The sequence below is a fragment of the Salvia splendens genome, chromosome 5 (genome assembly GCF_004379255.2).
Source record: "Salvia splendens isolate huo1 chromosome 5, SspV2, whole genome shotgun sequence".
Taxonomy (NCBI): domain Eukaryota; kingdom Viridiplantae; phylum Streptophyta; class Magnoliopsida; order Lamiales; family Lamiaceae; genus Salvia; species Salvia splendens.
Genome location: NC_056036.1, coordinates 24924212 through 24940642, shown reverse-complemented (window position 1 = coordinate 24940642; position 16431 = coordinate 24924212). Strand labels below are relative to the sequence as shown.

The 16431-nt window shown below is 48.5% G+C and overlaps 1 protein-coding gene across 1 annotated transcript; it reads left to right on the top strand.

Annotated features, from left to right (window-relative positions):
* Positions 1 to 11843: 11843 nt before the first annotated feature.
* LOC121804005 lies at positions 11844 to 12758 on the top strand. Its single transcript, XM_042203563.1, has one exon. The coding sequence runs from the start codon at positions 11844 to 11846 to the stop codon at positions 12756 to 12758; it is 915 nt and encodes a 304-aa protein (XP_042059497.1).
* The last annotated feature ends 3673 nt before the right edge of the window (positions 12759 to 16431 follow it).

Genomic DNA, 16431 nt, shown 5'->3' with positions numbered 1-16431 from the left:
CGTCGGCAGCCGGAGCTTTTCCATACACCACCATCTCCATATGAGTTCCATCCACATCGGACAAGTTCATGGGATGGGCTTCCCTATCTTGTGCTGCTTTTTCATCCATGGAGAGAGGCGAGAAGAGTGTTACCTTACATTTAGGACTTTCAAGGCCGGAGGCCGATCCGGAGCTCTCTAGCTCGGAGGTGACCGCACCAAAGTCGAGCTTCTTCGTGAGTTGTTTGTCCTCCGGGAATGGGGAGAGTACGAATCTTTTCCGGCCATGGCCTTTGGTGATGGGAGCCGGCGTGCTCTTCCTAGCCGCTATCTTTCCCTTCTTGCTTGTCATTTTCATTTCTTTGGCCGGGATCTTCGGAGTTTGGTCCTCACTTGATCGGAAGACCATGAGTTGGTCCGGAATAGATCTAGCCTCCTCGGGGTCCGGAGGAGCCGCGGCTGGGTTTGGAGGTGGGTCCGGCATGGCCGGACGTGGAGCACAAGGTTGGTTCGGCGGCCAAGGCCGTGTGTTGGTGAAGAAGTCGAGCAACACAACGACTCGCCGGGGTAGGGAGGAGTGAGACGGTGACCGAGGGTTGAATGCGCCGATTGGGAGTGTTAGAGGGGAGGTTGAGGGCGGTGTGGATTGCGTTATGGCGGCTGGACGTGAAAGCGTGGGGGCGGCGGGATGAATCAAGATGTGGGTATTGCTAGAGAGAAGGAGGAGCGTCTCTCATAAAGTTATTTTTCTTTCCTCGTATTTTCAAGGGCGGACTTTGCTTGAAGGGGAGTTGCGAACGCTATAAGCAACTTGCCCGATGCATCTCGCACGACCCCTCCTCCACCCGCTTTTCCACTTGTCTCAGTATATGCCCCATCCGTGTTCACTTTGATCCAGGGCTGGTCCGAGGGGTACCATTTAATTGGTATCACGAGAGGCCTCGGCCTTCTAGTCTCGGCACCGGGTGGAATACTCATTTTTTGCCGAACTCCTCGCCAATGCTTCGGCTGGATTGTCCCATTACCCATGCTATTGCGTATGAACATTTGAACCTGCCAGACCACGTTAAAAGGCTTGAATTGTACCTGCTGGTGTCGGCTCCTATTTCGTTTCTGCCATTGAAGCTTTGAATCCACCGGGATCCGATTTGACAAAAGACGCCAATTGAAGATGGAGATGGAGAGAGTAAGTCCAGCCTTCCTGATATCATCAAGGCCTTGAATAATCGGCCTATGCGTCCTCAAGATCTCCCACAATATGGCCAATGTGAAGTCCCCATGTCGGGATAGCATCCACCTTGGGACGTCCGGTTCCCCACTGATGATTAGCGATGCGAGGTCCTGTCTACAATGTGTTGGGGGATACCGGCTTGAGCGTGAAGTAATCGAAGTTTTGGCTCATCTCACATACCTTCATTAAACAATTCAGAAACCAGGGTCAACTCGGCGACTCTCTCATCCATACAATGTTCACGGAGGCCCGAGTCGCCAAGCCATATATCATCCCAAAAGGATATTTTACCTTTCCCAATCATCCACCTAATAAATGGTTGCGTTTGTCCCCTCGCTTTTAGGAGCCGTCTCCATGTTGGACTGTTCCTCCCGGATGGCCTAGCCATTAGCGGGGAAACGCTGTTTTTTTTGTTTTTTTTTGTCAAACACCTTCACGGGGGAGGGTTCGTGGGTCCCTCATCCCTATATATCAAAAAATAGTTCTCGGTTACATTTGCCCTAGCACAAGACTAAAGGATACAAGTAGCTATTATAACCAGAAATCAAGAACTATCAAAAATGAAGTCACCACAAGTGTAAGTAGGGGTCGTGTCAAAATTGGCTCGACACCCGCCTACTCTATAGTGTCCTCCTATGTTTCTTCCTCGGCACGGACCCGGACATTAGGAATCCCCATTTGTTCCATTCTAATGACATCGTGGACGGCTCTCGGTATGTCTTAGGCCTCCAAAGCTCGATAGTGGTTCATATCCACGCCAATCTTCGCAAGTAAGTCAGCCGCCTTATTGCCTTCTCGGTGGATGAAGGTTGTTCGAAGGGTAAGTGCTTGCTCGGAGTCTGATTCAAGCCATATTGGCTTCCCGAGCTCCGAGGCCAACTTCAAACCGTGGTGCATGGCGAGCAGCTCGGCTTCAAGTGGTGATTGTGCTTCGAGGGGGAGCGCATAGGCGACGAGCAACTTACCCAAGTGATCTCGAATGAGACCTCCTCCCCCGGCTTTTCCTGTTGCATCAATAAAGGACCCGTCCGTGTTGAGTTTAATCCAGGGCTGATCCGGTGGTTCCCACTTAACCATCATAGCAAGACGCGGTGGCCGTTGAGGTTCGGCATGGCTTGGAATACTAACTCCGAGCTTCACCCCTCTCCAATGCTTCGGCTTGAGACTGCCATTGGCCATGCTGTTTCGGACGAATGTGAGGACCTGCCAAATCACAATGCTCGGTTTGAATTGAACATCGTGGTGGCGGCTTCTATTTCTCTCTGCCCAGAGGAACCAAAAGAGAAGGTAAGGCATGGCTCGACTGAGGTGCTTCCTTTCCGGCTGCTGCGATCTCCTCGCCCAAACTCCAATTCTTGTTGGAATCGTGTCGTTCGCCCCAAGAGTGGTGGTCGAGCCTTCGAACCAGCCGTCGAATTCCCACCATAATCTAATCGCCCCTGCGCCTTGTATGAAGAGGTGTTGGAGGGACTCGGTACTTGGCCTATGTGGGCAGCATTGACATTTGGATGAAAGTTCAATCTTGCGCCATTGTAACTTTGCGTCAACAGGGATGCGGTTCGATATGAGCCTCCAATTGAAGATAGCAATGGAGGTTGTGAGGCCAGCCTTCCAAATCTCCTCAAGACCTTGGATGATGGGCCGAGGCGACCGGATCGTCTCCCACGTCGAGGCTAGCGAGAAATCTCCTCGCCGTGATAGCGTCCATCGCGGGATGTCCGGCTCCCCGGGTAGGATCGGGGTTGTGCATATTTGATCAATAATCTGTTGGGGGAGTCCAGCCTGGTCATGAAGTACTTGGAGTTTGGGGACGTCCCATGCACCATCGTGATGAATTCCGAGACGGTCGTTGTAGGGCTACCTCTCTCGTCGAAACAGAGCCCCCTAAGAGGGACATTGCCAAGCCATATATCATCTCAAAAGTATATCTTACCATGTCCAACAATCCATCGGATGTGCGGGTGAGCATGGGCCCAAGCTTTGGCCAGCGTCTTCCACGTCGGACTATTCCTACCCATGATCCTTGACGAAAGTGGTGAGGATATGGCGCAATATTTTCTCATCATGTAACGGGCCCATAATGAGTTCTGTTCTCTGAACCGCCACCAGAGTTTGATGTTAAAGGCTCGAAGGACTTCAGTGAACTTTCGGATCCCGAGCCCTCCCTCCTTGGTGGGAAGACACATTTGGTCCCTGCTGATCCAATGGGTCCGTTTTCTTTCTGTTGTCGAGCCCCAAAAGAAGCGAGCCAGTTGCTGGTCAAGAAGCTTAAGGGTACCGGCTGTGGGAACCACTACCGCCACAGCCGGTACCCGACCACTACCGAGTTTCCAACCTTATGACCCACCACAGTCAAGGCAGCCTTCTTGTTGGAAACCACCGCCCCAATGTGCATCGCAAGGATACTCGGATTATGAACCCGTTTCCAGTAAACTAGATCGCGTTTTGGACAGATTGGACAAATTCGATGCTTGGAGAGACGACACAGATCGCCGCTTCGAGAATCTTGAGACCGAACCTCCTTCTGGTTTCGACGACGGCGATGATTGGGATTATGAGGATATGCGTCGACAGAGATCAGGAGATAGGGGTTTGCGCGGGAGAAACCCTAGCGGGGGCTTTCGCGAGGGCCCACTTGAGGATAGGGCGCGACGCGATAGCGGGGGTCGTAATGGACCGGGATGGACCAGGCAAGGTAACCGCCACCCAAGCCAGCAGTTTGGGGGGGTCGATCAGTCTTATGATCGTACGAAGCCTTGTTGGGATCCACATCAGCTATATCAGGCCAACACGCAGGGTTTCGACGGACAACAACGGGTTAAGATGGAACCACCTCAGGCCGCTACCGGCTCGGGTCAGGCCACAGGTTCAGGGGGTCGCAACGGAGAACGGCCGCGACCCGCGGTGATTCGGGTTTCACAAGCGGAAAAGGCTGAACGAGGCCGTCTGGGTTTGTGTTATTATTGCCCCGAGAAGTGGATTATAGGGCATGTGTGCAAGCAGAGATTGCTCTGCTACGCTGATGAGGATGAGGAGAATATTTTGACGATAATCTAGTTGAGGATGTTCCCGACAGCGTTGCTCACAATGGGGGTGCTAATCTTGTTGTACTAAATGACGAGTCCCTAGAAGAGATCATCGAGACCGACAATACGCCGCTGCAAGTGCTCGTCGGGGTATATGATGAGCAGAATTTTTTTTTTATCAAACACCCTCATGGTGGAGGGTTCGTGGGTCCCTCATCCCTATATTTCAAAGAGTGACGATTACAAAACATGGCCACACCTGAAAGTGGTGTGTCCTCATAAACTTAAGAGTAGTATGCGGTCCCAAGCCACAAGCCCGGACCTCATCATACTCCCTTACAGAAAACAAAATACAATCAATCAAGGAACAAAGGGTACCCTCCAAACATCCCAAACACAATTCTATTCTTCGTCGTCATGTTGGACCCGAATGTTCGGGATTCCTAGTGCTTCCATCCTAGTAATTGCAGCGAGGTGTCCCGGCATCGTGTGGGCATTCATACGGTAGTAGTTTTGACTGTCAATTCCCATCTTTGCAAGTAAGTCTCCGGCCCTGTTCCCTTCCCGAGGGGTGTAGGTGAGGCGCACAACTCGTTGGCGCTTGAGGAGTAAGATCCGCGCCACCACCCTGCTCGTGTGTGCCGGTCCCCATCGTGTACTATTAAGGAGCTGGACCACTTGTTGTGCATCCGACTCAATCCAGATAGGCCGATTGAACTCCAGGGCAAGTTCTAACCCGAGTTGGATGGCTAGGAGCTCCGCCTCAAGGGCGGAGTGGGCCTCAAGTGGGGATGCGAAGGCTGAAAGCACTTTGCCCGTATGGTCTCTGATGATACCACCTCCCCCGGCTTTATCCGACGCTTCCACGTATGCACCATCGGTGTTGAGCTTGATCCAGGGGTCATCCAGCGGGTGCCACTGCAAGCGGCCTAGGGCTCCGTAGTTCATCAAGACTCGGGACAGTGATTTTTAGACGAACTCCCTTCCAATGCTTCTTCTTGTATATCCCGTTCATCATACTATTCCGGATGTAGATTTGAACTTGCCAGATGACATTGAAAGGCCTAAATTGTACGGACTGGTGCCGGCTCCTATTCCGTTCTGCCCAAATGAACCATAAAATGAGATACGGCATGGCTCTGCTTAGGTGTTTCTTGCCTGGTTGCCGAGCTCTTCTTGTCCAGACCACGAGTCGTTCCGGTATGGTGTCATTGATCCGAAGGGGTGGTGAGGAGCCCTCAAACCATGCGTCAAATTCCCTCCATATCCCGTGAGCCCCGTCCCCTTGAATGAAGAGATGTTGGAGGGATTCAATCCCTGGTCTATGTGGGCAGCATTGGCATTTGGACGCCAATTCCATTCGTCTCCATTGCAGCTTTGTATCCACTGGAATGCTGTTGGAGAGAAGTCGCCATAAAAAGATGGCAATAGAGGACGTGAGGCCCGCTCTCCAAATGTCGTCGAGGCCTTGCACAATCGGCCTTTGGCTTCGAAGGGTCTCCCAAGTAGTAGCGAGAGAGAACTCTCCATTGGATGATAACCTCCATCTTGGTATATCCGGCCCATCCGAGATGACGGGTGTGTCGATGATCTTCTGGACGATGTGCTGTGCTAGGCCGGCTTGTGCTTGGAGATTCCGCAGCTTAGGCTCATCCCAGGCACCATCCTTAATATAGTCCGCCAGACGAGCAAGACTCCTCTATCATCAAGGCTAAGTTCTCTCAGGGGAGCCTCTCCTAGCCATAAGTCATCCCAAAATAGTATCTTTCCTTCTCCCACCACCCATCGAATGTGCGGTTGGGCCTGAGGCCGAGCCTTCAGCATCCTCTTCCACGTAGGGCAACCCCTCCCCAAGGGTCTAGCTGTAAGTGGGGAGACCTTATGGCAGTATTTAGCCATCAAGTACGTAGCCCACAGGGAATTTTGTTCCCTGAACCGCCACCATAACTTGATGTTAAAGGCTCTTAAGACTTCCATGATCTTCCGGATGCCCAAGCCCCCTTCGGCCGTTGGTAGGCAGACCTGATCCCAGCTAATCCAGTGCGTCCTCTTCTTCTCATTAGTTGACCCCCAAAAGAAACGAGCCATTTGCTGATCCAATTGCTTGAGGGCACCACCCGTAGGCTCGATAGCTTGGAAAATATGTAGTGGGATCGCTTCAAGTGTGCTTTTAATCAGAGTAAGTCTCCCCCCAAAGGAGAGGTGTCGATGGGCCCACCCAGAGATCCTAGCCGAGATTTTCTCACGGAGGAACAAGAACATGCTCGTACGCTTCACACCCCGGTAAATAGGGACTCCAGGGTAAAGGAAGGGAAACGTACCTCGGACGAAGCCTCCTTCTCTTTGTATTGTGTTTGTCCACCCTTCATGAGCATCGGCAATGTAGAAGTTGCTTTTGCCAAGGTTGATTTGTTGGCCTGACACCTCGGCGTAATGATCAAGGCATGCGCGTAGCCTCCGGAGGGGGTTCGCCGCCGCTTGGCCTGACTCCAATATTGCAAGAAAATGGATATTATGAGATTTAATTAATCTTTTAAGGACGTTTTGGGTTGGCGCATTCGTGATCCCCCTAACGTTCCAAAATAAGAGATTGAAAGACATAATTAACAATGGGGAGACGTACCCGGTGACTGTGAAAGGTCCCCTTGGAATTCCACCATTTGGAGATTGTCCGGTACTTGACAAGGTTCCTCGTTCATGATTATGAGGATTTCATCAGAGTCCTCGATGTTGGGCCGGGGGTCCCAAGCATCTTCCCCTCCCCCGCCATAGTCACCTTCATCCATTGAGAAGTCTTCATTCTCCATGAGGGAGTAGTATTGATTGGTGCTAAGGAGACCCATCGTCCCTTGGATATTTTGGCCTTTTGTCGAGGACCCCCTTGACGCGCTATGCGAGCCTCGACGCCAATTTGTGAATGCACCTCGTCGTGGAAATGAAAACTCCCTCGACTTGTCACCATCTACCTCCTCATGAGAGGTATATCCCCCGGCTTTACCAAAGCTTCGGTCAAATATTGCATGTGAGGGGATGCCCTCACCCTCGGGTTGGGTGCATGGATTCTCGTCGCGTGTGTTTTGTAGCTCACCCATGATATCTGGCCCATGCCACTCCATCGGTCCAGGTTCTTTTGGTCCTTTCCCTCCATTCAGCTGATCCTTAGGTCCTTTCGGTTTCCCTTGATATCTCCACTCATTGGAATTTGATGTTTGCTTCGATTGATCTTGCTTGTCTTTGCCTCCTTGGGATCCACGGTTTGATTGGTCTTGGGCGGGATAGTTGTAGTTTCTTTTGGCCGGCCTCTTCGTCTTCCCCATCGCATAGCATACCTCGCTCTTGTGCCCAACATGCTTGCACTCCCGACAATATGATGGGATTTTATCCCACTTAACTTGTTGCACCGTTTCACGTCTACAAATATCAAGGATGATTTCTTTGGGTGGCGGTTTGGATATGTCAATCTCGATGCAAAGGCGAGCGAAGAGTGCCGCTTTATCATACAAGTGTATAGGGAGGCAGATTAGGTTGCACCAAATTGCCGCGATGGGGGACTCACAGCAGGCGTCAAAATCCGGGGACCATTTGAAAACCCTCATCGGGTGTCGATCAATATACCAAACCGGAGTATCTTTAGGGCCGTTAAGCAAACGAGCATAGTCCGCCAAATCCTTAAATTGTACGAGAATATGTTTGGCATTAATATATGTCCACGAAAAGCCTCGGCAGAATTTAATGTTATCTAGTGCTTTCTGAATTTGATAAGAGGCCGGGATGGAATGTGAGAATACCTACGATGGCGTGGCCAAGGGACGTCGCCAATTTTTGTGTTTCGGCTCCTGAGAAGTAGATGGCCGGAATACTGTTCGAGGTGGTTGCATATCCGATGTTTTGGATTTTTTCAGGGATGAACACTTGTGGCCCCTCGTTACTCGGCTTCCCCCTAACCACATCCGCAACGGTCTTCGGCATGGCACCAGCCTCCCTCGAGCCATGATGATCCCTAGCTAGTGGAGTCACACTCGTCCCGGCACCTGGTTCGGGAGGGATCCCGGTACTATCTCCCCCGGCCAAGTGTGAATTCCTTTTCGGCTGGCCAAACGTTTCGGGCCTCCCCGGATTATCGCAACCTCGAATCATCCCATCCCTCCCATCCTCGGACCTCGGCATGTCGACGGCGCCCGAAGTCTTCTCTCCATCCTTGGCTTGCCTACGCTCGGCCGGTGCAGGAGTGTTTGCGGACACATGCGCCGAAGCGCCTCGGCTATAAAGAGTATTCGAACTCGACAAAGGAGGCGCCGAGCCACTTTCATAGGTATCCCGGATCTTCCGAATCCTCCCTCGTTCAAGCGGTGGGAATTCCTCATAGTATGTGTTGCTCTTAGACATAGGTAAGGTTACCGTAGGCTCGGCTGTCCATGGGAGGGAGGTGGGTTGGACATTCGTCGGTTGGTCTTCAATCGGAGCCTTGCCGGTGAGTAGCGGTTGAGCCACCATGGAGTCGAGCATCTCCGCCGACTCTAGGTACGCTAGTTGCACAATGGGGTAACATTTTGGCGGCATTAGGGTCCCAACGGAACCTTCATCACGTGAATCCTCGGTTGGGATAGGCTCCAAGGCGCTTTCAGAAAGTGCATTTGGTGTCACTAACAATTCGGGTAAGTTGACTTCCACAACTTTCAAGGTGGTTTGTCCCATGCTAGACTCTCCCAACTTCTCTTGGCCGGCAAATGGTACTATTTGCATGTCCTCGCCGGTGGTCCCCGCCATCCCGCCGTGTTCATGGTCGGCGGTCAGGAGCTTGGAAGTGTCGCCTGCGCCGGGAAGTGCATCAGTTTGCGTTTTTTCAGCCTCTTGTTTAGAGTGAGGACTACAAGTCTCCAAGGTAGATCTTTCCTCATCATCTTGGGGGAAGCTTGGCCGGAAAATGGCCGCTTTACATTTGGGGCTTCCGGCGTTGGGGCCATCACCTTCTCCGAACGAGAGTTTCTTCCGAAGTTGTTTATCCTCCGGGAGAGGAGATGGAACAAACCGTTTTCGTCCATTTCCTTTCGACGGTGGTGCGGGAGTGCTCTTCCTAGCCTTCGCTCGGATCTTCTTGTTCTTTAGAGATAAGCCTTTGGTCGGAAACTCCAACCGCCCTGAAACACTTTCCAGAATCCGTGCAAACCTTGCAAATTGTTGTTGCATGGCTTTCAACGTATGATCAACTGGAATATGATCGTCAGTAGAATCCATCCTCACAGTTCACTCGTGTATCACACAAAATTAAACCTCACAAAACACTCGTGTATATCACTCGTTGGCTTTTACCTCCCCTCAAATAACCTCACCACTCAAGCCTTTTACCACTCTTTCTCTTTTGCAAAGATAACACAAGTAAAAAAACAAATCAAAAACAAAACAAGAACTAATAACGACCAACCAAACTTCAGCCCTTGAATGAAGGATGAAAGGAAATGGTCAAGAAAATATGAGGTGAAATACGTATTGGGGTTTTTTTTTTCGGATTTTTTTTTTTGGATTTTTTTTTTCGAATTTTTTTTCTAATTTTTTTTTCGGATTTTTTTTTTGGATTTTTTTTTTTGGATTTTTTTTTCAAGGATATGAAAGATAAACAATGTAAGATAAAGCTATGGATAGATCAATACCAGTTGGCTCTGATACCAAATGATATGGATTGGGATACGACGAAGGACCCGTTGGATATATTGATCCAAGAACCCCACGTATAATGATTGGCAGCGGATTTCCTTGATTGATAATCTGGTTTGATCCACTTCCAGAGCTTGGAAAACCTCGACCCGTTGGCTATGTAATCAGCCAAGAACCTCGGTATGGTTGAACGCCACAAGAACTTGCTCAAAGTATCTTGATAAGTTCCAAACAAGTGAAAAACTCTACAAAGAGAATTCAACTCACAAGACAAACTCTATTTTCGTATTTGATCAATGATGTCCTCAAATGACATGCTTACAAGCCTATTTATAGGCTAGAATGGACTCTTGAAAGTCTCATATCATTAGTACAACTTAAGACCTTTAGAATGACTCATAATAAGTGAAAAGTAACTCCTAACTATTGGTGTGACTTTAGGACATCTAAAGTCACTTATTTAACTCAAAAAGTAACTTAAAAATGACTCTTCATTTTTGCTGCTCCAACTTGGACGAAAATGCATCATTTATCTTCAATTTGGGCCTCCAAAATGTGATATATATTGATTCAAAACTTCATGCATTGGGCTGCCCACTAACTTGAATAATATTCACCATTTGGCCCAATGTTGAATGGTCTTGGAATTGGGCTTTTATTTCATCAACTAAAAGCATCATGGACTCCTTTATCTTCTTAGCTCTAGCTCTTGTAATTGGTCCACTTTGAATGATTAATGGATCCATCTTCTTGTCCTTGTTGATCAGCTTGGGTGTACCTCCATCAGGTGTGGTTCATTGACCGGCACCCGATGAGAGTTTTCAAATGGTCGCCGGACTTTGATGCATATTGTGAGTCTCCAATTGCGGCGATATGGTGCAACCTAGTAGGACTTCCGATCCACCTTTATGATCAATCGGCCCTCTATGCCATTGGGAAACTCCTTGGTACACCGATCCAAGTAGATAGAGCAACGGCCAACAAGTTAAGACTCTCCTTCGCGAGGTTGTGCATCGAGATCGACATCACAAACCCGCCACCCGACGAGATCATTCTGGATATGTGTGGGCGTACTTCGGTGCAACAACTAAAGTGGGATAAGATCCCGTCCTACTGTTGGGAATGTAAACACGTGGGTCACAAAAGTGATGTTTGCTACGCTACCGGGAAGGCGGAGCGACCTCCAAAACGAAACTACAACATAGCACCTCTGAAACAGCCACAACATGGAGGGAATGGAGCTCAGAAGAACAATGTTGAACTGAAGCAAACCGATAACAACATGGAATGGAAACATCAAGGGAAAAACAAGGCAAGGGAAAGTAACTATCGAAGGAACCCGAAGGCAACTGAGCATCCGAAAACGGAGTGGTCGGGGCCGGACTTCTTGGGTGAAATGCATTGTGCGGGGGGCATGGAAATGATCATTTTTTCGAAAAAGCTTGACCCCATGCAACCCAAAGAACCACTTGCTAGATCCTCGTCTCTTGGAGGCGGACGTGGGAGTAGGCCGAAAGGAGCGGACATGGCACGGCGAGAAGCGGCCTCTGCATCGGGTGACCTAGTGCAACCGAAAGGTCATTTCAAACCTTTTTCCCTAGAGAGGCCCGAGACACAAGGGGTGCCAAGTCACTTGAGCACCAACCTCATAGCTCGGGAGAACTTCTTGGAGAATGATATGGAAGACAAGAAAGAATGGGAAGATACCATTTCTCACAATGAAAATGAGGATGAAGCCAATCCCACCCTTATGGAGGCCGAGACGTCTCAAGGAAGGGATGGCCTTCAAATCATTGAATTTCAAGGGGGGCCTTCAAACCCGCCGGGTACGAACTCCTCTTGTTAATCATGTCTTTAAACTTTCTATTTTGGAATGTTAGGGGATCGCGAACGCGTCAACCCAAAACGTCCTAAAAAGACTAATCAATTTGCATAATATTTGTTTTCTTGCAATAATGAAGCCACTTACTTCCCCTAACCCGGACAAGTTCTCGAAGGCGTTGGGGATGTCCTACAAGGGCTCGAACATCAATGGGAAAATATGGATTTTTGTGGAGGAGGAGGCGGATTTTGTAGTGGAGGATAACTCGGAACAAATGTTTCATGGGAGGTTTACGTGTCCTCGGATACCAAATCCTATTATGCTCTCGGCCGTGTATGCCAAATGCACGAGAGGGGAGCGGCTCGCTCTTTGGGAAAAGATGAGGGACATTACTCAAGTGTTGGAAGAGATGCCTTGGTTCATTGGAGGGGACTTCAACACCATCCTCTCCACTCGAGATAGAACGGGAAGTGACACCAATCGGCAGGCGGAGATGGTAGACTTTGCCGAGGCCATTGAGGATTGCAGACTTATGGACCCAGGAATTGATGGGTCAGAATACACTTGGGCAAAGAATGGCCTTATGGAAAGATTGGATCGGGTGCTAGTCAGTGAAACGTCATCCCAACTGTTTGACGCAATAAGAGTCACTAATCTCCCCCACATTGCTTTGGATCAGGGACCAATCCTCGTCAGATGCAGAATGCCGAACAACCACGAGGGTGGCAGAGCGTTCCGGTTCCAAAACATGTGGGTAAGGCATGAGGGCTTTGCCGGGGTGGTGCAAGACGATTGGATGGCTCCTACAGAAGCTCCTCGCCTTCTCAACTTAAAGATCAAGCTTGCAAGGATCAAAAGAAAGTTCAAACGGTGGAACAAAGAGGTCTTTGAGAATATACACGCCAATCTCAAAACTTGTGAAGAGAACATTGCCGTGGCTCAATCGGAGTTCGAAGGAAACCCCTCAGCCCGGAATAGAGCGGAGGTCAACAAACAAATAGCCGAGTACATCCTTCTTCTCAAGATGGAGGAAGACTTTTGGGGTTAGAAAGCGGCACTTCGATGGCTAGAAGAGGGGGATAAAAACACTAGATTCTACCAAAGTTGGGTGAAGCAGAAGAGGATTCGGTTACGAATTCACAAGATTAACTCTAATGGGAGAGAACTTACGGATGACACAGAAATCAAAGAATCGGCGGTTGAGTTCTTCCAAAATCTTCTTGCTCCAGCCTACCCGGAGCTTGCTGACCCGGACCTTAGTCTCTTGCAACAACTCCCCCCCTCGGAGCATTTGGAGGATCTCCCCAAAACCGCCGGATGCAGATGAGGTGAAACGAGCGGTATTCGATATCTCGGGCAATAGTGCTCCCTGGCCGGATGGCTTCTCGGCCTTGTTCTTCCAAGCATGCTGGGGTATCGTGGGACCAGACGTGGTGGAAGCGGTTAGGCAATTCTTCCGTGGGGCTCTCCTTCCCCGTAGCTTTACGGCCACGAGTATTGTTCTTATCCCCAAGAAGACTCTACCCGAAACTTGGGGAGACTACAGGCCCATTAGTTTGTGCAATGTGATCAACAAGGTGATAAATAAAATCCTCACGAAACGACTCGCCCCGTTCCTCCCGTGTGTCGTCGCTGCAATTCAAAGTGGGTTTGTCAAAGGGAGGCTTCTCAACGACAATGTGCTCCTTGCACAGGAAATGTTCCATGAGCTCCAAAGAAGCACCCCAGCCCCGAACGTAGCTATCAAGATCGATATGGCCAAGGCCTATGATCGAGTGCAATGGCCCTTCCTTCTCAAGGTTCTTAAGCAAGTGGGCTTCCCGGAGTCCATGGTGGCGATCATCGAGAGGTGTATTGGGACATGCTGGTTCTCGATCCTCATTAATGGTGCTCCGGCGGGGTTCTTCAAATCCACCAGTGGGCTCAGGTAAGGAGACCCCATCTCCCCCGCCCTCTTTGTTCTTGCCGCAGATTATCTCTCGAGATCACTTGTTAAACTGATCATTGGAAACAAAGAGATGACATTCAAAGCCACTCGGGGTAGCTTGGAGATCAGCCATCTCGCCTATGCCGATGATATCATCATTTTCACGCAAGCGGCCGTGGCCCCTCTCAGAAAGCTACGTGCATGCCTTGACCACTATGCCGAGGTGTCCGGCCAACAAATCAACCTTGGCAAGAGCAATTTTCTACATTGCCGAGGCCCATTGAAATGGCTGCTTGTCGTGTGAGTGTATGTGTAGTAAACTTCTAGGTCGAGCTACCAAGTCCAATGAATCCACTAAACACTAGGTCTAGGAACTCAAGGTGACACGGAAGACTCTGTCTATGAACACACAAACTCTTGCGTTTCAAAGATCCCTCAACTCGTTATACTATAGATTAGTGTAGAGAAGCAGAGGTCGATCCCACGAAGATGGACACGTAAGAAGGCATCTAGAGACTTTGGTTTAGAAAGCGGCTGCTGCCACGCAAATTTGGGTTGAGGTATAACTACGGCTAGACCTAGGCACAAAATCAAACACTAGACCTAGGAAACTGTAAACGTCATGCTGAGATCGAACATCCTTAGGACCACGTAATTTTAAACTAACTTCCTAGACCGAGCAACAATTACTAACTATAGGTAAACAGAACGCAAATAAAAGTGGGGACCAACTCCCAGAAATATCAAGTACGGAAGAAAAGCTGCAACTAACAAACTATGAATTTAACTAACAATGACATGTATAACTTCAACTGAATCAAACACGAAGATGAAGAAAACAAAGCACATACCGAGATTCAAACAAAATGTAAAGATTCGGATGACGGAAACTCGCAACCAATCGAAAATAAAACAGATCTACGTATACTAGACGGAATGAAATGAAAACATGAAAATTAGGCATAAATCCTGATCACTCTGTGGCAGATCTAAACGTCGAAAGCTTCATCCACTCCGGATCCAAGCAGTCCGAACCCAACAACAACCAAACTCACTCCATAACTTCTGATTCAACAAATATACTCTGATCAACACCAGATCCCAACGATTCTACTCTAATAAACAACCAGCACGGAAAACCAAACATCCTATTCAGTAACCAACAAGCTCAAAGTAAACAACATCCATAATCAAAACTCAACAACAGCTCAAATACGGAAAACAGAGATTTCATAAACTACGAACGCTTCAAACGAGAACAGGGCCGAGCTTCAAGCAGCGAAGCTTGGTGAAATCAACAACAGTAACTTAAATTAAAGCAAGTAATTGTTTCTTCGCCCTCTGCAAGGACGGTGTTACACCATAATTTTTTTGGAATCAGAAAACAGCCGTGGACCCGAACGTAACCCTTTTCAAAACAAGAAAAATCCCTAAGTGTGCAGAAGTGTGTGAGCTAAGAACCAGAGGCCTCAGTGCCAAAAAAAGGTCCCCCACCCCTGAGCATTGCAAGCTCTCTTCCTTATATAGATGCGATAGGATCTTCTAGAAACCTTCGCGGAAATCTCCATTCTGCCCTTCAGCTTCACGATCCCTCCGTCTTGTCATTTTCCTCCGAATTTGCTCACTTATTCGCCGCAATTGCATGGTCATTGTAATTCGCCTTCTTTGTTCCTCGACCTGGCGAATTCTTCTGCACACCTGGCTTAAGACATGTATTAGACCCTATAATTGTATGAATTCAACCCCTAGACCTATGCATGAAATTAGCCTTATCAAACTGCTCACACTTAAACCATACTTGTCCTCAAGCATGAAAGACAAGAAAAAGAAATAAGGCGAATTTCAATGCACAGTTCCCATGAACGATTCTATAAACAAGACACGAACAACACACAAACTACTAGACCTAGACATACTACAGATTCACAAAAGAGAAAACAACACTTAAAGAAAGAAAAAAAAACACACAAGCATGAACTAGTTTCAACTTTTAGGCGATCTTCCCCACAAGCTTAAGTTCTATCCGATTAACTACAGCCTTCAAATCCTCCTCCTTCCTTGTTCCACCTAAACGGTCTGTCAGTTTGTCAAGATAGCCTATCGATTTCCCAGTTGTTAGGTTAGCTCGATCACTCATTCCACACCAGGGATGTTAGGATCGATTCACTCTTAAGTCAACGACACACCACTGATGCTTCAGGTTATGAGAGTTTCAACTTACTACAGTCCCCCTTCCCTTTTGATTCCTGGGTCAGGTTACTTATTGCTTCATGTCCTTAGATTTCTTTTTTTTTCTATTCCTCCTTTTATATTTGTGTTTTTTTCCCATGGACTTCGTCCAGCTTATACCTCCAATTCCTGGACTTCGTCCATCTTATACCTCCAGAACCACATTTTTTCTCCTTCCGACTCTACTCCCTAAACATCAAGTGGTGGCCCCATTTCTAACATATTAGCTCAATATGTTTAGGCTTATAACTCGCATTATAGTGGGGCTGCACAACTAGGTTATCTAAAGCATCTTCTATCGTCCTTACTTCATTCATACCGCATTCGGCTTATTAAGGTAAAAAGGCCTCAAAGTTGACATGCATCATATCTTCAATCGCTCTTACTAAGGGAATCTTACCTTATTATATCACTAGCTCATGCGACACATAAAAACATTAAACCTAGACTAGACCTAGAGACTCCTAACCACAAAAACAAATACTGCACTCACTCCCTCCCCCTCCCACTTCACTCTAGCTTGTCCCCAAGCTATCCCAGTGAAGGGGGGAAACAGGGAAGTAAA